Here is a 23,566-nt window from a genome sequence, read left to right as displayed (position 1 = left end):
TTTTCTAAAAACCCAGGAACTGCTTTTTATCCTCATAATTCTAATACTTACCAATTTCTCAAGTTTCTCCTGATAGTCATCACAAGTGTCTGCTCTTTTTTTTTAAATGTTTATTATTTTTGAGACAATGCGAGCGACAGAGTGCAAGCAGCAGAGGGGCAGACAGAGGGAGACACGGAATCCGAAGCGGGCTCCAGCCTCTGAGCTGTCAGCCCAGAGCCTGATGTGGGGCTCGAACTCACGAACCGTGAGATCATGACCTGAGCCGAAGTCGGATGCTTAACCGACTGAAGCCACTCAGGCGCCCCCACAAGTGTCTGCTCTTAATTCTCTACACTGCCTAGATGCCAGAAACCTCCTTCCCCAGAAGCATCCGTCATCAAACAGACCCCAGCAATGGCCTGCAGTAAACAGACACCAAGCAAAACAGTAAGACTGAACCAAAGAGACCTAGACCCATGTATTTCTTATCTCTCTAAAAGCACCATGAACTTCTTGGGAACAGGAATTCTGACACACGTGATTTCCTGCACCCTTAGCTATGCCTACTCTCCGGGGACTCACTGGACGCTGTGTGTAGACCAACTGCCTCCTTTTCTTCATTTCTTCCTTATGGGAATCGACAGAAGATTCTGTTTGCCGTATCTTGGGAAAAGATATGAATCAGTGCTGAACAGCTTAGTCTAAAGAAAATCCTGACGGGTAAGCAAAGTGGGATTATTTCTATGCAACAGCTACACACATCATACTGTGACGACTATAGTAGCCAGCAAATGCTTTAAAGCGTTTCTACAATTACAGGTCAAAATCAACAATAAAGTATAACGTCAGAAGTATGCATTCTTTATCAACACAAAACATGGAGCCAACATGAGCCTTCCTGGACCTAGATGAAGTCTCCTATGAGAATACGAGCTACCAAGTCATCTATAGGTGTTAGGTAGAGCTCTCAAATCTTTTAAATTGTGTCTTTGAGGTCACAGTTTCCAGTTCGTCATATCTTCAACTTTGCTTCATCAAAATATAGATTTTGAGGGGCGCCTGGGTGGCGCAGTCGGTTAAGCGTCCGACTTCAGCCAGGTCATGATCTCGCGGTCCGTGAGTTCGAGCCCCGCGTCAGGCTCTGGGCTGATGGCTCGGAGCCTGGAGCCTGTTTCCGATTCTGTGTCTCCCTCTCTCTCTGCCCCTCCCCTGTTCATGCTCTGTCTCTCTCTGTCCCCCCAAAAAAAATAAATAAAAAACGAAAAAAAAAAAAAAAAAAAAAAAAAATATAGATTTTGAGCTCTGACTTTTATCTTCCAGGGATAACTTAAGAATGCAAAAGACGTGGGGCGCCCGGGTGGCTCAGTCGGTTGAGCGTCCGACTTCAGCTCCGGTCATGATCTCAAGGTTCGTGAGTTCAAGCCCTGCGTCGGACTCTGTGCTGACAGCTCGGAGCCTGGAGCCTGGAGCCTGCTTCGGATTCTGTGTCTCCCTCTCTCTCTGCCCCATCCCCACTCATGCTCTGTCTCTTTCTGTCTTAAAAATAAATAAAAACATTTTTAAAAAAGTTAAATAATGCAAAAGACATCACAGGAATTAGGAGGCACCAAAGATATGAGCACATCGTGTTTCTGGATAGGGGCTCAAGCCACACAGAGGTGGCCTCACCGTGAGCAGAGAGCCCAAGGCTTGAATGGCCAGATGTCTCTGGCACAGGGTCACACACACTTTGACGAGCCACACCGGGCACGATTCATTTTGGTGTATTCCCTGCAGTCATTTCATTACAGGTCTATGGAGAGCTAATTGATCAATTTTTGCCAAATCTCAAGGATATGAGATAGTGAGGCTTTATTTTTCCTTGAAGCATGGAGGTAAGGTCATACATATCTGAGAAAGCCTTCACCAATGAAGCATAGGCTTAGCAGCCTTTATGTATGAAAAATAACTTGAAATCCAGGTTTTTCAATAAAAGTGTCAGGCTTAAGGTTCAATTAAAATGATACATGCTGGTTATCTGGCAGCTCCTGACAATAAAACCTCCAAACAGGTAAGATATTCAGGTAACAGAGAGGCACAATTTAGATTTGTTATTTGAATCCATTAAAAGCGTGCCCTTGGCCTAAACATTTAGGTATGTGTGTATGACAGAAAATATAAGTGTTTTTCTTCTGATTATTAATAATATTTATTGAATATAGACCGTCTCGGTGCAGTTCTCTATGAATCATGAAAACATCATGCAAATCTTTAGCTTATAATGAAAATAAAGTAAACAGGACCAAATGACTCTCTTTCTGGACCACTGGAGTAAACATCTAATTAAGAAACATTGCTCTCTCTCTGGGAATGAAATTTCCAGCACAGAAGACAGACTCCAGCTTACACACCTGTCGATTTTACAAGTGATTCCTAGGGCAGTGTATAAAGAGATCAGCTATAACGATGAATAATGAGAACCATGCTTGTATCTGAAATACAGCTATGAAGCAAGTCATAGAGGCAATACTGGGCAGTGGGGGCTCGAGACTGTCAAAGCCAAGCATGAATCTTCTGGAAAGAAAAATATTTTTTTGTTGGAAAGAGGTTCCCCGAAAAGTATTATGTGCCCTATAGGCTCTACGTCCCTCCTAAGCAAAACAGCTGGTGATGCAGTGGGCATGAGGCGAGGAGACCCGGCCGGAGCCCCGACCCTGCCGCTTACCAGCAACTTGGTCCTGGCACATTCTCTCACTGAACTTCTATTTCCTCATTGCCAAATGGAGATGGGAAATCCCACCCTCAGAGTTTGGAGGGCCAAATAAATGCCTGCCCACGAGAGCTGAGCAACCTGTAAAGTTTCACGCAACGTTAGCACATTGTTTCTACATCGTGTCACAATTCAGGATGTTCATAAAAGATACAACTTCCTGCCTGCATGAAACAAGTGCCTGTTGGGCCAGAAAACACTCGCAAAACTGATATGGAATACGGTGGCGTGGAGTTGTAAGACGTGGCTGTGACCGAGCAGGAGAGAATGGAGACAAAGGAGTTGTGTTTTGGTAGGGCTCACGAGGGAAGAGACACACTAGGATACTGGAAGCTCAGATTTGATAAAGGCTGATGAGAAGTAAAGAAAAAAATCAAATGGAAATACAGCCTGTATTAAGCTGTGCTTATACTGAGGGGGCAGAAGAGAAAAAGACAATTCGTTAGCCAACTCAAGTTATTTGAAAGATAGTTAAATCAAGCAATGAGGGATTGGAACATTAAAGCTAGGAATAGATCTATTCCCAAGAAACGTGTTATACAACTGGAAGGTAATTATGAACAGGAAGTATTAAGCAAGAGTTATTATAGTGAGCGTAATTTAATCAATCTGTATGCTATCTCCAAATAGAAAAGAGTATATTCCATTTCTTCCATGGAAGCCCACCCACTTGATCCTCCATTAAGGCTCTGTCTTGACTGCAGAAATGGCTTGTGTCCTCAATCCTCCTAACTGTAAATAGAAAACATAAGTGTGTGTGTGTGTGTGTGTGTGTGTGTGTATTTGTTGTGCTAGGGTTTTTGTAAAGTTTTCACCTGTAATTATCTCACTGTACCTCTCAACTTTCACTCATACCCAACCCTTTAGATCTTTGGTATCATTAAATCAAATTGGTTTCATCTACCAGATACTTTAACCAACTCAGATCAAAATGTTACAAACTCACGGGTGTCACCTGAAAAGGAAGATTTACAATGATCATGGAAATGCTACTGAACTTAAAGACAGCATGCCCAATCCTCCTCCCAATGGCCTACCACTCACAGAAAAAGAACAGGCCTAACACTGCAATCTGTAAACACGGGGAAGCTCAAACTGTTCAGAGATGGGTGTGATGTTGGAGTTCTCCTATCAAGAAAGATGATTCCATCCATTTGTACGAGAGATGGTAAATGGGTCAATAAAGCTTCACGGTTGGGGGACCAAAAGCAGCAAGTTATCGACGGAAGTTAGTTGATGATGAAAATAGACATGTACCTTTCGTGTGGAGCCTGACAAAATCATCTGTCACCAAGATCAGAGCTTGGCCCAAACACGGGCCCAATGCCAAGTGGCAGCTGGATCCCGAACACGTGCAATCAACCAAGCAAACGCTCTTGACATGCGGCCCTCATTTCCTACAGCCTTTTGTGCAAAATAGCTTCCTTCCCTCCTTTCCTTTTTAATACAAACTCCAGAGCTGTAGGCCAACAGTGCCACTTGAAAGAATTATACCTACACTTTAAGAGACTTTCACATTAGAGCCATCTTGGAAAAGTGCATCTTGGAAAAGGAAACGATCTCCTCATGGTTTATTGTCATGCTTGTGATCGCCTTTTGTACTTAAATGACTTGGTGAACTTTTTTGAGACATGTATGGAATAGCATTTCATTTGATTTTCAATGTCTTCATTTTTTTCTTTTTTTCTTCGTTTTCTCTTCATTTTTTCAATGTCTCCATTTATTTTTCCCAAACAGGGCTAATGGGCCTCTTCTTCCCTGCAAGCAGGCCAGCTTCCACAATGAACTATAAACCAGAAGGGATCACAGCACTACCATCTTGGTTTGCACGGTACTACGGTTTACAATGAACTTCTACGCACATCACCTGATTTGATTTTTGTGCCCGGCTTTTAAAACCAGGTGGGTAATGTCACAGTCATGTGTGGCAAGTACCGGAATTTGAAGTAGGCACCGTTAGCTAATGTGAGCGAGTTTTATGTTTCAGACATCTTAAAGACCAGAGCATTAATGTTTACTGCCTACAAAAACCCCCTCTCAGGATCTGACGCTTTTCTCTTCATGGCGATAGCCAATAAGGGCTGCTATCTTCCTGAGCACGCCTGGAATTAAGAAGTCTGTTAGAGTCTAGGAAATTTTCTGATCTATTCTGGACTGTTCTAGTTCCATGAATCTACTTTAATTCCCCTACTTAAGCCCTGAAGGCAGAGGCTGCATGCTGCTTAGAATTTTCATGCTGCTTAACACAGCTGAAAAATGCATTATTAAGCATAGTTCTCTACATGGCACAGAATATCACCAGGCACAAAGTTTGGGATCAAATGAAAACTGCCCACTCCTGCTGCTCATCCTTCTGTTCATATAGTTTGCCTGCTAACGTGTCAAAGCCTGGTGTGCATCCGGGTTAGAAATTAAAGTTTAGCCAGATTATGCTCATGGCGCCCAAAGAACTGAGGGGAAACCCAGTTGTTGGCTTCTCTTCCTTCAAATTCTCTTCCTTCTACAAACACAAATGTGCATAGCATCATAACATGGGATGAGCATCTGATTGCGTTTTCTAATTCACAACGTGGGCTTATCGTACGCTGCCCCCAAATCAGGTGACTGGCCCACAGATGGACTTGTGACTCGGCCAGGCTGGTCAGAGTCCTTCCATGAGCTTTTCCTGGCTGCAGCCAGTTGGGACCTAGCTAGGGGGCATGGGATGGGAAGCTGCTGGCAGCTGGCTTCTCTGTAGGAGGGAAAAGAGAGTCTCCAGAAAAAGGCTGCAGCTCTCCCCAAGGTTGGATCTCTCAGCCCTCTGCAATTCCAGACCATCAACCTAGGATCTTTCAAACCAAAGTCCACATGCCAATGTCTGCATGGAAGGGAGAACAATTATTGAACCCTCTGTATATGGTCACCTCCCATTTCTGATCTTCACCAATCCCCAGTGAGCAGCAGTGATAAACACACAAACAAAAATTCTCACTGATTTAAATCCATCTTCTAACTCCCTCCTCAACCAGCTGAGGCTGCTGCCTATTCAAGAGCTAGTATTCAGCTCAAGGAGTGTAGAAAGGGACACAACGAAATGAGGCTTTGCGAAATTGCAGTGCATTTTCTTTGGTAAAAGGTAATCTAAGCTACCAGTGTAATTTCTATCAATGCAGAAAACAATGACTAGCACGCAATCAAAATTTGCTACATTTAATTTGCCAAACAGAATTCTTGTATTTCCTCTGGATCCTTGTGCTCAGAAGTGTGCTTAACACCTAGTAAGCACTCAATAAATATTTATACTGAATGAATGCCATCTTTTTCTCAGTTCTCAGTATTTCTATGAAAGAGCACTACCTTTTCTGAAACCTTAGAAGATTACTACATTTGCCAAAATGAGTTCAAAAAGAAGCACAAGTGGTAAATGTTCCCCTTCAAAATATGGACTCAGACACAGTTCCTATTACCAGGAGACGAGACCTCCCTTGCTTGGTAGAACTGAAGATATTAGACGACATGAGGCAATTTGTGTGAAAACCAAGTACGGTACAGAGCTTCTACCCAAAAGCCTGGACAGGAGGCACATATAGAGATCCCGTATTTAACAGGGAGTGAGTGTGAACTGAGATGTGCTGTGTGTGTGTGTGGGGGGGGGGGAATGAAATATGTATTTCATACCCAATCACAAAGATTCAGAAGACACACGAAGAATGTACAAGATCTCATTAATTCCTTTTTATATTGGTATAGCATTATATATCAAGTACTATTATGTATTACATTATAATAAAATATATAATATTTTTATATTGGTTTAATGTTGGAATAATAAGATTTTGGATATACTGGGTTAAATAAAATATATTATCAAATCACCCCATACATCTCTTTTCAATTTTTAACCTGGCTACTATAAAAAAACCAAAACAGAATATGTAGCTTGTGTTACATTTTTAGCAGCACTGGTGTTGAGTATTACACAAATATAAAATAGTATTATTACCCTATTCTAGATACTAAAATTATACAGAGAAATGTTTGGAGTTTTATCCTTGTCTTTGGAAGTAAAAATTTCACCTGCATTAGAGCAAAACCAATAGGAGGGCAAACACACACACACACACACACACACACACACACACACACACACACACCAAACATGACTGCTTTATTTCCATCCTTACATCAAACCATTCCTTGTATTTTTTCATGCGATAGATAATCATCAAGTATAATTTTTACTTTAAAAAAATCAGTAAGACTGTTGAGGAAATTCATGATGACAGGTGCTCTAGAGAGAAGTCATTTAGGCAATCCTTGGGTGTTTATACTTACTACTTGCCTCTGACATGCCAGCCTCCTTCCCTAGCTGCAGGCCTCAAGAACCAAGTGACAAGGAAATGCAGCACCAGTGACGTCGATCTAAACCAGAGGGGTGGGGGAACGGGATGGTCGGAAGGGGAGGACATGTGCCCGTGGATGCCCACATCTTCCACATCAATGAGTCAACTGCCCACTAAGAAGCTAAGAGATGACTTCTCCCCAAAGCTGCTTTTTTTTTTCACACACATGTGCTCACGCAAACAGCTGGGGACAAAGGGTATTGGATCGTTGCTACACTCCACCTGCTGAGCCCAGGAAGAAATAAAATAATACATCCTGATGAATAAAGGGGCAGATCTACATCTCTCCTTCCCTACCTCGCTGGCATAACCTGTGTCCATCAGTGATATCCAGTTCCACGGCAGTAAGCCGGAACCGGGGAGTTCTCATGCTGCTCAACAGAACTCCATCAAGGGGTTTGTCTTTCCACAAATTCTAACAGTGTTAAGGTACTCTGCCTAGGCTTTGGTCTGGTAGTTGGGTAGCTGGGTGTCGGAAGAGATGTGGAGAATACAGGAGAGAGCATAGGTGACACGAGTGTAACTGATTTGTGGCTTGATTGTGAATGTTTCCCCAAAGATGGCTCTTGTTCATTACACCTCTTTGCGGGTAACGTAATTATTGACATTTCCTAAGCATGGAAAGAGTAAGCAAAAGGGGGAGAAATTAAGGAGGCCTACAGCATTAAAATCTCCCACCCACATTTTTTATCTTTTTTTAAAATCATTTGTTTATTTTTGAGACAGAGAGAGACAGAACGCAAGTTGGGGAGGGGCAGAGAGAGAGGGAGACACAGAATCTGAAACAGGCTCCAGGCTCTGAGCTGTCAGCACAGAGCCCGATGTGGGGCTCGAATCCACGAACTGTCTCACACACATTTCTAAACAAAACTGTGCAATGCACAATCTCTGTGAATAATTTCAATGCCAACAAATGGGTGATTCGAGGCTAGACGTGAGGGTTCTCCCATAGGCAAAGGTCGGAAGTTTTACTGTTTGAAAGTTTAAAATCTGATGTTTTCTTAAATCCTCTGTACATTCTCTTTTTTTTTAACATTTTATTTATTTTTGAGACAGGGAGAGACAGAGCATGAACAGGGGAGGGTCAGAGAGAGGGAGACACAGAATCTGAAACAGGCTCCAGGCTCTGAGCTGTGAGCACAGAGCCTGACGCGGGACTCGAACTCACGGACCGCGAGATCATGACCTGAGCCGAAGTCGGCCGCTTAACCGACTGAGCCACCCAGGCGCCCAATGTACAGCTCAGATGCGACTACAGAATTAAAAGATATCGTGAGTTTCTTTCGTGAAATTCAGATCTGAGTGAAAGCCACATGTAAGTGTAGTTCTTCCCTCAGTCCTCCTTTGATGACAGCATCTTCTCAAGCCACTACGAGTGTCACAAAAGGCACAAGCCAGCCAGTGCACAGGAATCTTTATTTTCTAGCATTTTTTTCTTGGATTCAATCAGTGTCTGTTACTTTAAGTATCATTTTCTTCATTTGAGCAATGGAAACACAATTATATTAATATGAAATTTTCAACAGACATAGTACAGCACGGAAATAAACCAATACAAAATTCTATTACCACATCCCTTCGTTACAGGACCATAATCCCTCAGAAACCAAATTCAGTAATCTTGGCTCGGCCACACTGTGAAGATTTTAAGAAACTTAAAACACAGGAGTCTGCTTTCCGGGCAAAGCTGCGAGCACCAGGTTCATAATCCGTATCGCTGAACTAGGCAGGTGCCTAGTTCAAGTACGAACATTTCTGACAACCAATCAACCACAACCAAGTTTCAAGTGCCTTAGTGCAGCTTTTCAGCCACAGGCCTAAGTGAATTAAACAGACTCTGAGGCTTCAGACTCACTGCTTCAAGTGCTAAAATCGCAAAATCTCTTTGCAGTTTCAAGCACAGCGGCAATTAAGGGAAAGTAAGCCACTTCATTCAGTGAAGCAAACACGCTACATGAAGGAAACCCGGGCATCCCTCTGGCGACATCTCTCCTGCAGCCAGACTGCTGGGGGCCACAGGGACAGTGAAGATGACGACCAGGCTCATATCACGTCATCGCACCTCTACCTTTTCCCGCGGTACTGGGCTAGACCTGTCACCCAACAACATCCTGAGCCCTCTGTCAGCAGGTGCGCCATACGGAAAAGAGGCTACCCGAAGAGCCCAATGATGCCTGAGTACTAAGTGCCAGAGCTGGGATTCAAAGCCAGACCCACCTAGACCCAGATCCCGTCGTCCTCTTCTAACACCACGGCCGCCGAGGTCTGGCTTCTAATAGCCACAGGATGCTTTCATTTATTTCTCCTTAAGAAAGCATTTTATCCAGGGTGGCTCAGGCAGTTAAGCGCCTGACTCAGGTCACGTTCTCATAGTTTGTGAGTTCCAGCCCCTCGTCCGGCTCTGCACTGACAGCACGGAGTTTGCTTGGAATTCTCTCTCTCTCCCCCACTCCTCTATCATGCATGCACGCACACACTCTCCCAAAATAAATACTTAAAAATGTTTTAAAGAAAGCATTTCATCCTGTCACGTGTACCAGAAATCACTCTTGAACCTACACTGCCTCATAAAAAAGTTCAACAATCCAGACTAATCTGGATGGGGCCAATCCAGACCCAGGAGAGGACAAAGAGAGCAAATGTTCTGGACCTTTCCATCGTGTTCATCTTCATCCCCTTTGGCTGTTCTTCCCTCAAAGCATGTCTGCCCCCTGAGTTTTAGAGGGTCGGCCCAAACGTTGGGTCAACCGTGTCTGCACCTGGGAGAAGGCGGCACGCAATGCACATCTCCTGTCTTTCTGTTTCTGCCAGTCACTTATTCACCTACCCACTTGGTAAATGAAAGGATATGTGCTTACTTTACGGACAGGAGTCCCCGCAAGACCGCTGACACTCGGGCTGTGGCAAGTGGCCGATGCTTCTGTGGTAGAGAAATGGTTTCAGGTAGAACAGGTGGGGGCGAAATTTTGGGAAAGAGACGCGCCATGATGTCTCAGGCATCAGGGACGGCAAGGTGAGCTGGCATGCAAGGAGTTGGATCTTAGGGCTCCAAAAGCCTGAGTCCTTTGTTGAGCGAATAAAATCACAGACCCTTTCACTCTGTGCGTGATTCATGGAAGGAGGCTAAGAGAGGAGGACGCAATTCATTCATTCACTGATTCAATGTGCAAACAGTCTGAGGGGATGGGCCTTGGGCTTGGCATTGGAGCTACGTAAGCAGCAGGACACGGTCTGTGTCCGTCAGAGGCTCAAGGTTGTGTGACAGGAAAGGTACTAAAGTCTTGAGACCTTCAAGTAGAAGGGATCCTAGTCAAACCTGCCCTTTCAGAGGAAGAGACCAGGCTGATGGTCATCGGGCATATCCTGGCACTGTCCTGGGGGCGGGACGACGGTGGCTTGAGCTAACGCTGTCCATCTAGGGACTTAAATCCACAGGTCCCTAATCTTTTGCCTGAGATAACCCAGGAAATAAAAAGATCACAATCCTATCATTCCTTCTAAAAATATTGAACAATTCCTTAAACATTAAAGACATACTTTATTTCTCCAGCTATCTAACTGCATTTATTTAAACTTTCCCCACCCACCATGGCTCACAGACCCCTTTCTCCACCACTGCTGGCATATCAGATACCCTTTTCTTCCCTGCCACCCCTCCCCAGTCCCACCCCCATTCTTTCCTAAGTGTGGTGCCTCCATTGTACCTAGTACAACACCCAGATGTGATAGCTACTTAATATTTGTGTGAGGTTTGAGCAGTGAGCACATCTCTACTGATGTGTCTTAAGATGGCCCTCGCTTGCTGGAAGGCCACACTGAGGGGACACCCACCGGGGGTTTACAGACAGATACGACGGCGTCTATAGGCTTCATGGAACCAAGAGGTTATGGGACTTTTTCTGGCGAGCACATCCGTGGCTGTCATCAGATCCTCAAAAGGGATCTGTAATCCAAGGATAATGATACTCATGCTATTGGTTCAGTTTGAGCTTATGAACTCATACAACTTCCAGATGTTTCAACATCCAACTCCCGTGGGGCCAAGCCCCCAATATGTACAGGTGACAGGCTGGGTCTGCTCTCTCTTTTCCTGCTGTCTTTCCACACCTGTTGTATAACTATTGCCTTTGAAGTTATTCAAGTGTAAGATGAGATTGAAAATTACCTACTGCCTTCTTCCAAAGCATGTAGAATTTACGAAGCGTTGCTTACTTTTTAAAAATCAGGAGAAAAACATTTGTTATAGCCTCATTTTTTCCTCATTTCAAAAGCAACTCATTAAATAACTAATTAAATATGAAAAGTTGCTATGAAAACCCTAATGCCTCCAGGGACAGTGCGATAAAAAGAATAGCTACATCTATCCATAAGACATGAAGACAAAGGACTGCCTTAAGTATATCTATGCCTTTTCTCAACTGATCTCTGGACAAGGTCGTTTTAATTTGCATCTATAATGCTTACTTTATGGGGGTGCCTGGGTGGTTCAGTTGGTTAAGCATAAGACTCTTGATTTCGGCTCAGGTCATGATTTTATGGTTCGGTTCGTGGGATCCAGCCACGTGTTGGGCTCTGTGCTGACAACGCGGACCTGAGGGAGCCCACTTGGGATTCTCTCTCCCTCTCTCTGCCACTCCCCACATCTCTCTCAAAATAATAATTTTTTAAAAACCCTGCTTTATAATGCTTACTTTGTTTCCTTTGCAGTTTCCAGTTAATATCAGTTTTTGTGTTAATCTTCTTAGTATATTATTTGTACCATGTCTCACCTGAAATTTCCTGATTTGGATCCAAAAAACAGGGGGGAAAGGGGAAGTGGTTCTGTTCTTTGTTTTTAAATTTTTTTAACGTTTATTTATTTTTGAGGGGGGGAGAGGGGCAGAGAGAGGCAAGACACAGAATCTGAAGCAGGCTCCAGGCTCCGAGCTGTCAGCACAGAGCCCAATGTGGGGCTCGAACCCACGAACCGTGAGATCATGACCGGAGCCGAAGTTGGATGCTTAACCACCTGAGCCACCCAGGCAACCCTGAAATGGTTCTGTTCTGATTCTGCAATTGCTAGCTGTGTGATTTTGGCTAATTCACTCACCCTCTCTCAGCCTTATTTCCTCCCTTGTAAAATCAGACTGTGAATTAGATACCTGGTTTGTAAGCTGTGCTCCGCCCTGCTGGAGAAGGGGAGGGGTGCTCTGCTGACATGTCGGGGACACTCGGGAAGTGCTTTCACCTCCTTCCTGTGTCGGACTTGGCTTGTTTCCTTTGGGGAAAAGGTTTCTCTTACTAAAACAAAAGTCCAAAAATCATGGGGCGAGAGGGTCTGTAAAATGCTTAAAAGTGGAACACTTTATGATTTTATAGACCAACCCATCTTAGAATGGACATACAAACCCTCACCAAATGCTGCAAACAAGACCCACTCAAACATCGTTGTTATGTGAACACACGTGGTTAAGTCCTCACTAAACAGTGGTTTGAAATCTCCATGCCAAGAATAGTATTTTGTGCTTGAATGTTTTCTTCAAAACACCAGTGTCACGGGCCTTAATCCCAGATGTGGCATCACCCAGATGTGCTCAAGGTCCTTCATCTAGCAGGAGGAAGAGCTGGGTAAGAGTCAGGGGCATCTACACCAAAGCACACTGTTCTCCCACTCTCCAGAAAAGAGAGCTTTGGCAAGGAGGGAAGGTGCCCACCTCACCCTCCTAAGGAGCAGGGAGTTGATAAAATGCATTGAGAAAAATCTGAAGCATTAAGGCTTTCTTATTTTTAATGACAGAACAGTCTTTTGTCTACAAAGTTCTCTTATTAATATCATTCTTTACCTGTGTACCCTATATGATGTGGATTTCGGCGGGGGGGGGGGATGGAGTGTTTATTTTGCTTTTCAACCATCAGAGCCAAGTATTCTAACTGTCTCAAGTCTTTTCAAGAATTTCTCAGGCTACGTGAAGAAATACCACATTTATATACACACATGTTACTACCTACATGTGTGTGTGTGCCTTAATGCCTTAAAGTACCTGTTGCTTCTAAGTAAACTTGAATTTTACCCGGGACATCCCAAACCCTTTTAAACTCTTTGAAAACCAGAAGCTTCCAGTACCCTTTTTAGTCCATCAGGGCACACCCAGATTAAGTAATGACACTCACAATGTATAATTTTTATGTCCAAGCCATTCTTCCAGTTTCCTATATGCCCCAAATCCTCTTCTTTTAAGGAGAAATCTGTTGTAAGTTCAAATTTCTCTCCTTTCTTCCAGAATTTCACTCATCCTCTGCTGCTTTCCACCGCAGTACTTTCCATACCATCATGCTCTGAAACCCTTGCCTATAAGTGTTTCCTGCTTTCCAGAATCATCTCCAGGCTCCCACGGGTCCCGGGAACCCCTCTGCTGTCCCAACCTTAAGCCATCCCAGCTGGCTCCCTGTTCTCCCCTGGCCTCCCCTCTTCCGTATCACCCATTCATCAAAAGAAAAATCTTCCTCTGATCCAACATCTGTCTAATAAAGGGATGGGGTATAAGATGGGCTATTAACATTTAAAAATAAGTGTCCTGCCCTCTCCCATCCAGAGACCTGATTTAGGATAGGTGAGGAGTGTCATAATGCTAGCATCCCCTGAGTGAACACTGTAACAACCCCTCAAATGTTCTACCGCGGAGAATAAAACTTGCCTCTTCAAAATACAGAAGTACATCCTTTCATTAATTTTAAAACATACGTCACCGCCACGCAAGGGGATCTCTGCTGAATATTAATCTCTACAGAGAAAATGTTTCGCATTCTTGCTTGTGATGTTCATCTTGCTGTGGGTAACCTATTTAAAGGGTTGAATCTATCGTTCCCAGACCATGAATCCCCATTACATTCAACAAGAATCCTAGGAGCAAGCTGGAAAACAGACTTTGACCTTTTAAAATGTTTTGAAAGAGCACCCCCTCCCAACCACCAGTTTCCCCATTTTATTCAGCAGATTCTGTCGGTGCCTTCTGGTCGGTCTCCCCCACTCCACACACCCAGCCGCGCCCACGGACAGTTTTTAGAAGCCTGTGTTCCAAATTAACAACTTAGCAGCTGGAGATGATGCTCACAGTTTCCAGCAGTTTCAGATGTAGGGAAGCAGTTTTTCTTGAGTTCTGGCAGGGGACGTTAAATCTCCTAAAACACTGATCAGATACGAGTAAGGGGACAATATATAAATTGTCACGGCAAATTCTATTATCAAGACTTGATTCTATCACTAATGTGCTCTGCAAAGCCATCGGTGGGGGACTGCACTCTGGGTCCTATGGCGTCCCAGCCACCACTGTGAAACAGGGATGGGGGCCCCTACCAAGCGCAGTCTGCGATGATGGCAGTTTGTCCTACGAAGGGACTGCTGCACATTTCTTTCTACTCCAATGCCACAAAATCCTCCTAGGATCGGAAGCCAGAAGCAGCAACAGGGATTGCTATTTGGGACTTGCCTGATACAAGGCCAGCTCTTATATAAATGCAGTGAGAACCGGTACTGCGGGTATGTGTGCAACGTGTCAGTAATTCCAAGGGTGCCAAGACTGTCCTCCCCATGACCGCTACTTAGTTTGTCATTAATGACTATGAGTAAACCGTGTATTTGTTTTGTTTTTGCTGTTGTTCCACTGGCTGTCCTAGACTTTGGGCCCGAAATTCCAACCATTAACAATCCCTTTGGGTTTCATTACCGGTGGCCATTGTTCAGGTTACGGATGCTCTCAAGGCGAGTAATGCATTGCACAGACAGGCTTATACTCTTCGTAGGGATTGGGTTTTGCCCCAGTCGTTTAGCGAGGGCCAGGGGGATCGGCACACATGAAGGTTCTAGCAGAGTCAACTCTGAGCAAACAATGGCCTGTTGCAGGTGCCAGTAGCTGTCGAGGCCCACGCGGGACAGGGCATGAAGAAGGTGATGGAGGAAAAAGGAGGACTCGGAATCGGGATCGGATCACGTCACCTGGGCTACTTTTCCTGGATCCTCCCGCCCCCTCCTTTCCTTTACGTCCCCACTTCAAGGGACACACACCAGCCAAGGCAGGAAGGAGATAAGAATGTCAGCCTCCTGCAGAATGACACCAACCAAGGATTAGGGTCCAACCCCACCCCACCGATGTGGTTCCCACTCCTATGCTTTGAGGCCACAAGGCAACAAGACCTGGAACCTGAAATAAAAACATTTTAGCTTTCCAAACGACCTCTGAACCAAGAATACATGATCTCCACGCAACACCTTTTGCTTTTTTTGTTGTTGTTGTTGTTAATGTTTATTTTTGAGAGAGAGAGCACGTGGGGGAAAGGCAAAGAGTATGTGGGGGAGGGGCAGAAAGGGGTGGGGGACAGAGGATAGAAATGGGCTCTGCACTGACAGCACAGAGCCCGACGTGGGGCTTGAACCCACGAACTGTGAGATCATGAACTGAGCTGAAGTCAGATGCTCAACGGACTGAGCCACCAAGGCGCCCCCACGTAACACCTTTTTAAAGCAAGGGCTTCAAACAACCGTCCATCTCCACATGCTTATAGAGACTCGCTTCCTCCGCAAATTTGAGTCTTTCCCTGAACTTTCAGTCTGGATAAACGGACTCCTTCTGCCCTTGCTCACGAGAGCCGGTGAAAGATGTCCATCACGAAACCAAATCAATTAACGCCAAACACAGGCGCAGCTCATCTCCATAAAGGATAATAATGCCACAATCCCGCTGAGACAGACACATGGTAACTGTTCGTGACTATCAGTGACTGGCACCCAACAGGCATGCTGGAGCTGACGGTGTTCTGGTGAAAGTTCATGGGAAGCAACCTCCCACCCTCAAAATTCCCCAGATTTTCTCCAGGGAGCGTTTGAAGGTCTTGGCTAAGCATTCCATGGTTAACTCGGGAGGGACTAAGTTCAATGCAATGTATCACATAATAAAATGTGTTTACTGCCAGGGAAAAAGCCTTTTTCAGAGAGAAATGTCAGCTGCATTCTGTTTGTTTTGAATTTGGGCTTTGCATACAGCCGATCTGGGATTGTTTGGGTTTTCACTAGGCCTCTTGAGTGACACTAGCTTATTGACTTCTTTTAAAAAATTTTTTTAAACATTTATTCATCTTGGAGAGACAGAGTGTGAGCAGGGGAGGGGCAGAGAGAGAAGGAGACACAGAATCTGAAACAGGCTCCAGGCTCTGAGTTGTCAGCACACAGCCCAACGTGGGGCTTGAACTCATGGACCGCAAGATCATGACCTGAGTCGCAGTCAGAGGCATAACCAACGGAGCCACCCAGGTGCCCCTGACTTGTTTTAATACATCACGTAACTTGCATCTCAGGAGATGGGAAATGCCCATAGACGCCCAAGCACGACAGATTATGGCTCCAAGCTAGTCACTGCTTCTTTGCGACCCTGTTCTCTCCGGCGATGAGACTCAGTGTCCCGAGTCCTGAGTCTCCTCTAAGAACAGCACCTACCAGCCCTCTTTCCTCTGCACAAAGACTTCACTGCTTCACCCCCCCACCACCCGCACCTGGCCACTCCCCCTCCTCGCCAGGACCCACCTGGAGATCCCTATACATCCTGTTCTGCACACACTCCCTCTAGGATGCCCAGGGCTTCTGAGTTCTCCCCTTCACCCATCCACCCAACGGGCGGCCAGACTGTTTCTCTCTTTCTTCAGAGTCCTAGATGTATTTCTACGCAATCTTAAGAATCTACTGTCCCTGCTCCTGTCCTGTTCCTTCCAGTGTCCTCTTTATCCAGAGTGTCTTAAGTGACTTAGAGGATGAGCAGAAGAGCATTTAACTTACACCAGTAGGACTGCCACATCCATTGTCACTTTTTGAGTCGTGAAAGGACCACCTCGGAAGTAAGTCACGTTCGTACTCCCTAATACTGAATCTTGTTTTTCTGGGTTTCCTTTTACTATTTCTTTCCGATTTACCTTCTCTACAGATGTTTCGCACTGACTGTTCCTTTAACAGAGTTTCATAAAAAATTCTTGTGATGGCCAAAGCCAGTTCCTCCGTTTCAGTATCTGATTTTACTACTGAGATAAACACCAGGATCCAATGCAAAGAGCACCAGGCAGAAGACGTTAGAAGTCCGGCTCCTGGGTCATCGTTGTCTGTGTGCCCCTGGGCAAGTCTGTCCTCTCGCAGAATTCCCAGCTCTGTGCATTCTAACTCCGCGTCACAGAAGGTGTTGTTTATAAAATTTCATTCATTTCCAAAAACTCTCACAGTGGCATTGTTATTACAAATGTCTAGATAAATAATTTAACCTCTCAATCAACACTGGGTCCTGGGGCTCCTAATTTAATAGGAGAATAGACACATCAGGGCCATACATATGGGCTTGTGCAGCTCAGAGAAACGTGAAAAACAACGAAAAAATAGCTGTTACCCAGTTAGTGTTATGAGACAGCTGGTTTCCAGGTCTCCAGAAGACACAGAAGTGATGCAAGTTAACACAGAGCTAAAGATCCAAGTCGCCAAGAGAACGCAGAATATCTCCATGTGAAAAGGGGTGTTTTGGGGATCTTTTAAGGAAAGGCATATTCTCGTTTATTTGTGAGATTCCTGAGCCCAACAGGTGGGCCTGATCATGGGGTGCATTCCTGAGGTCTTTTCCAAATCTGTGACCTTGTGGCACGTGAGGCCGGCAGTGTGTGTGTGTGTGTGTGTGTGTGTGTGCACTTGCGTGCAGTCATATCCACACACAACACAGATACCGAATCTGCCACTAAAAACGTACCCCTGCTCAATATTTTCAGCGAAAATGTTTCCTGGTTCACTGGAAGCATGGAGAATTAACCTTTCTGTCTTTTCTTACTCTCAGCAGTATTACTGATCACTGCCTTTCAATATTAAGTCATTTGAAATGAAGACAGTATACTTTACAATAAATTTGTGCTTTTACTTAAGGGGAAAAAATTCCTTAATTTGGTTCTCTAAGGAAGGATTTAGTTCGTTTGAGAGAATACAGTAAATTGTAGCCAAATCAGCCTCCGCTTTCTCTACCTCACCTGTGAGGTTTCGCTCTGGGCACGTGCTATGGCAGAACGCTGGCCAGCGTGGCTTTGGGTTTTACCGAGAAGCCTCTACCATCTGATTGGCTTCTGAGCCAAAGGGTGAAGTCAGCTCATTCAGCTTTCTGAATATTTTGTTTCCAAACACCTCTAGACTGTTAATACTTTATTCAAAAATAAATACTGGCATATCCAAAGAGAACAGGAAATGGTCTTCTAGAAGTCTATTCTCCATTTTATTCCAATGTGTTTATACAGCATCTTAAAAAAACAACTCCACACATTCCTCTACTCTTAGTACATATTTTAGCAAGAAAAAGGAAGGAGGGAAATGGCAATCTCTAATGAATAGGTCAAATCATTTGGTTTCATATCTTCTCCTAGATTTATCGTTCATTAATTTCTACTTACCCTCAGCATACAAAGTCATTTCCTGCTGCCACCCACATGCCTGGCTTCTGACTACCAAGGCAGGTAAGACACTGTACCATACCTCTGTTAGTCTAAGAACTATTAGTCTATTGTAATAACAAAATTTTATTCTATTATTATTTTTCAATGTTTATTATTTTTGAAAGACAGAGTGCGAGCAGGGGAGGGGCAGAGAGACAGGGAGACACAGAATCCGACGCAGGCTCCAGGCTCTGAGCTGTCAGCATGTAGCCCAACGTGGGGCTCGAACTCATGAACTGTGAGATCGTGACCTGAACCAAAGTCAGGAGCTTAACCGACAGAGCCACCCAGGTGCCCCTAACCGAATTTTAAAGAGTATAGGACATAAATATCAGGCTATAGAAAATCCAAATCCTCAGATGAATGCCTCCCAATATAAGAGGTAAGGTGTCAGGGCCCCAAAGTTTGGCAGGACAATTAAACGACTCCCAACCTAAAACCCAAAGCAAACCAAACCACAAACCAGCATCCATTTCTCTTTCTCTGTCTTGTAAAAAATGTTGTCTGTCTGTCTGTCCGGGCCTCCCTCTTAACCCCCAGCCACCTGGGGATGGGGCTATCCCCTCAATAAAGAATGGGAGAACTCATCCAGAGCTCTGCAGTCTGAGCACACAGAATAGAGTTTAAATGTCTTTTAAAAATTGACAAACAGTGGGGGAAGAGGAAATAGTCTTCATGACTAAGGATTTTATTTACCTCTTTGTGTTTTGAGCAGTTTGGTAAGATTTAAGCCAACGTGCCCTAAAGGTGCATTAATTTTAGACATGAGATCTTTTCTCCGTCCTGTCTTACTTCTCCCACCCTGGTCCTGCCGCTGACCCTCAATGTGTTCTGCCTCACAGGGTGGGCACTGTGTCCTTCTGAGGGTCAAGAAGATGCCACCGAGAATGGAGGGGGACCTCCTGACCGCTCCCTGCGGTCACAGCCGCCTCTGTCCTCAGCACTCTGCCCAACCACGGCTTCCACCATGGCCCCAGGTACAAGGATGGGGGGTTTCCAATGGTCAAAAGGCACAAAATCAAACAAGACCTTGCCCACCCTCCAAAACCCGCACCCCAATTAACTATTTCCACTCTCCCGACATGTGGAGGTATTAGGGAAAATGAGAGTGACATTGTACAGGCGCACATGCCTTCTTCCACGTAACACAGACAGGGCTTCTGAGAGCCCGCCTTTGGGCTCAGCCCTAGGAGCAATGTGCTTTCTCCATAATTATTACCACAGTCCCATGGTCAGAAAGGCTACCCAAGTCCTCTCTGGAGCCTGCACGCCCAGGGCACATTTGGTTTATGCCTAGTGAGGAACACGGTAATCAAAGGAAGCCCAGTTAGTCACGGGATGCTAATTGAGGGTGGACAGACTTCTTTCTGGAACAAATATTGTGTAGAATGACTCAAAAGGAGGAGGGGCTGGTTGGGTTGGTGTGAACCTCCTGGCGTTCATGCTACAGTGATCATTAACCTTCACAGGAGCTCTCCCACCGAACGTGCTTCTTACACTTCGGGATTTACACAGTCTTCTTCCCAGAAGAAATAAAATCGTGTTTAAGTTCTCCAGATGACGGTAATGATGATGATACCACTACTGAGGTGGTCTCTCTTTTTTTTTTTAAATCAAAACATGGGTTTTGAGGAAACGACCCCAAAAATATAGATCCGAAGTTATCTCCATACCGCCTCTGAATAGTCCATGATGAGACTATCACACACTGTCCCCAAAGAGGCTCTCTGCTTTCCTGAACTCTAGTGGGGTCTCCTTCCTTGGCCCCAATCCTAGCAAGCAGGAGCTAACAACACCCCTAAAATAAATACGGGAAATCAGCTTATGCTGTTGACTTACCAAGCTTGAGCAAACTGCTCTGTGGATCTACTGGTGTCTCCCAGGATCTATTTTAATGATCTGCCTGAGGAGAACTAAGCAGTGATTAAAAGATAAGAGCCCTCACGATCTTCGAGAAGGGAGTTGCAGTATCTACATGAGTGGCAAGACACAGCGTGCAGGTTCCCCTTTACTCTGGAGACCGGGAGCCTCTGCAGATGGCGAGCCTCTTCAGGGCAGGGGGAGTGGCCATCCTCTGCCATATGGGGACACCAGTGCATTCCTGGCCATCCTTGGCCAGCACTGGGAGCCCTGCTCCTTCTCACCTGGGGGTCCCACTTGGTCCCAGCTGGGCATCCTTCAGCCTCCCTAGCGGGCACAGGCTGCACTCTCTACATGCCCAGGATGAACAGCAATCTGCTCACTCCCTTCAAGAAATACTTAAGGAGGAAAAGGGACACAGGTCTCAAAAGAAAAGTCCTTTAAACCGAGCTCCTCTGTCCTCTTTTGACTTGTGATAGAACCAAACCAAAGTCCTGCTGGAGGGTCAGAATAAACTGAAATTTGGGGGGGGGGGTCTCACCTCCATCCACCCCCCCCCCCCCATTACAAAGTAGTGACCACTGACAAATGCATAATTAGGCAGCTGTGCAGGAGACAGGCCTTTGTCCAAAGGTCCCCGGGCATCAAGTTTAAGCCGCCAGATGCTTGCTCCCTGTGGCTGTGCATTATTGATAGACCCGGGGATCTTTCAAAAATAGCACTCAGGAGCCGGGGAGGCAGACCCCAGCAAGGCTCACTCGGCGCTGGCTTCACCTCCAGCCTCTTGCTCAGGTGAGGGCGGTCATCTCCAATATAAGCTCATTCAAGAAGCACAGGTTCCCCCCCTCCCGCGCACGCACACTCCAGAAAGCAGCATTACCTGTTCCTGCTGCTGCACGGATTTCCCTGAAGCATTGGTCTCCTTGGCTGTAGTCATGGTCCCCCGTCCAGGGCGCACACCGGCACAGGGGCAGGTGCGATCTGACGGCGAGTTCCGAGCCACCAGAGTCCAATCGGCGGGGAGGGGTGTGATTTAGTCCATGCTTCCGAAACCACACGGCTATTTTGGGGCGGGTGGGGGAGGGCGAGTGGGTAGACCAGCCTAGTTTTCTCTTTAAATGCAAGGAGCAGAGAGCGGATCCGAACAGGGGAGATGCTGCGGCTCAGCGGGGCTTCTCCAATTAGCAACAGCCTCCGCAATCGCCACAGAAACAATGGTAACTGCTTAGCAACCGGCAAGTGGCGGCGCGGTGCAGGAAGGGGACCCGAGTGATGCGCGCTGCTCCCGCCCGCCTCCCGCCTCCCGCGGCGCACGGCGCATGCTCCGCCACGGCTCGGCTGGGGAGGGGGCCGGGACCGAGAGCGCCGGGAGGAGGGGGCTCCGGGGGAGGAAGGGGGAGACTGGGGAGGGGGGCGGGGGGAGGGGAGCCCGGGGAGGAGCCGGGTGAGTAGATTGGAGAGGGGGCGGCAGGGGTGGGGAGGGGCGCCGGGGAGGGAGCTGGGGGGGGAGGGGGCGCGGTGGGGGGAGGGAAGAAGGGAGCTCTGGGGAGGAGAGGGAGACTGGGGAGGGGGCGCAGGGTGGGGGAGGGAGGAAGGGAGCCCCGGGAGGAGCGGGGCGAGTAGACTGGAGAGGGAGCTTAGGGGGTGGGGAGGGGGGGCCCCGGGAGGAGAGGGGCAAGGAAACTGGAGAGGGGGCCCCAGGGGTAAAGGGGCGTCAGGGTGGTAAGAAGGGGCTGGGGAGGGGGACCCAGGCGGGGGCGCGATGCCCTGGCCCCGGGCACTGTCACCGCGCTCACTGCCAGGCCTGGGGGTGGCCGAGCCTGTGCCCAGACAGCAGTGCTCCCAGACAGGCAGGTCACACCCTGACGGGGGAGGGGGGGCACGGAGAGGGCACGAGGGAGAAGGTCTTTGTCTCTCCTTTGTGCCAAGTGCCCGGCGCGTTTGAGGAGGCAGATGGGCAGTGGGCTCCAAGGAGTGGCATCTTTTCTGTTTGCCCAGTGGGTTCTGCTAGAATGCTAGATGTGGAAAGGGGGGGGCCTTCATTTTCCTTCACGGTCAGAAAACTTCCTAGGTTTCTCCTTTTTACTTAGTCTCCTGTTTCTCTTTGAAAATCAACCAGAACCTCAAGGGTGTCTGTCAGTTAAAAGAAAAAAAAAAAAAAAAAAAGAAAAAAAAGCATCTGGGGTGACCTTATAGGAGCAAGGCTCCCTGCTGAGTCCTGAGCTCAAGGAGAAGGCAGGACAGAGATGGCCATGGTGTTGGCCCTGCCTGGTTTCTAGGAGCACTGACTGTGGGTCCTGCTGCTGCAGCCCCCTGACCCCTACCCCCGGGGAGGGGAGGAACGAGTTGGCTGGGAGAGGAGAGACACAAGGTGTGCAGAGCTGACGAGCTCTGAGTAAAGCTTGATTAGCCACTAGTTTGCAGGGGGGAGTGCCTCCTGGCCTTCCAGAAACACAGACCGACTCGGTGCACGGGGGCCTTCTGCTGCCCTTGTGTGTGTGTGAACAGTGCCCTCTGTGAACACTTCCTAACTCCTAGCTTCAGGCTGCCGCAGGCCCCCATGGCACGGGGAAGCCACCCCTCCAGACGGCACCAACAAACACACCCAAGAAGAAAGTCCTTCTGGCTGGCCGCGCATCCTTCCTTCCAGAGAGAAAGGCAGAGTAGATCCGTTTCCCTTGAAAAGCTGTAAAATGGCAGGCTTTCCCTTGTTCGGGTCCTTCCCAGTGCCCCTGACCACGAGTCATTTTACAAAAGCAAACACACTTGCAAGATCCGATGCACTGGGTCCTTCTTCACAGATGACGGATAAATCTAGATCACGGCGGAGTTGCCTGGCCACCTCTGCCACAGCCTGAACTTCGTTCTGGGGGAAGTGTTTGCTTGGCATCGATTCTAAGACATCGAGCTAGGCAGCTGCAGTTTGCGTGGTTTGTCCGAGAATAAATTAAAAAAAAAAAAAAAGGAAAACCCCACGTAAACCGCTCGTCACACAGTAAGGGTCTGGTTAGTGTGTGTTGCTTTTGCTTCAGGCCTCCCCACGGGACAGGGTGTCTCCAGGGTGGGAGCAGCAAAGTTGTGGATCGGTGGCGTCCCCCTCTGTGTGGCCCCACTACCG

General features: G+C 46.7%; 1 protein-coding gene across 4 annotated transcripts in view; it reads right to left on the bottom strand.

Annotated features, from left to right (window-relative positions):
- DPP6 (dipeptidyl peptidase like 6) overlaps window positions 1-23,566 on the bottom strand; it is an 854,635-nt gene that overhangs the window by 469,027 nt on the left and 362,042 nt on the right. The window contains exon 1 of one of the 4 annotated variants that reach the window (XM_042976113.1): window positions 21,329-21,444. The exons of the other annotated variants lie outside the window; for them this stretch is intronic. Within the exon in view, the coding sequence (XP_042832047.1) occupies window positions 21,329-21,385 (57 nt within the window). The 5' untranslated portion in view covers window positions 21,386-21,444. Of the gene's footprint in view, window positions 1-21,328; window positions 21,445-23,566 lie in introns of those variants that run through there. 4 annotated transcript variants of the gene reach the window in all.

Source organism: Panthera tigris, chromosome A2, assembly GCF_018350195.1.
Source record: "Panthera tigris isolate Pti1 chromosome A2, P.tigris_Pti1_mat1.1, whole genome shotgun sequence".
Classification (NCBI taxonomy): Eukaryota; Metazoa; Chordata; class Mammalia; order Carnivora; family Felidae; genus Panthera; species Panthera tigris.
The sequence above is the reverse complement of the archived record's forward strand: the minus strand, read 5'-3'. Positions and strand labels throughout refer to the sequence as shown.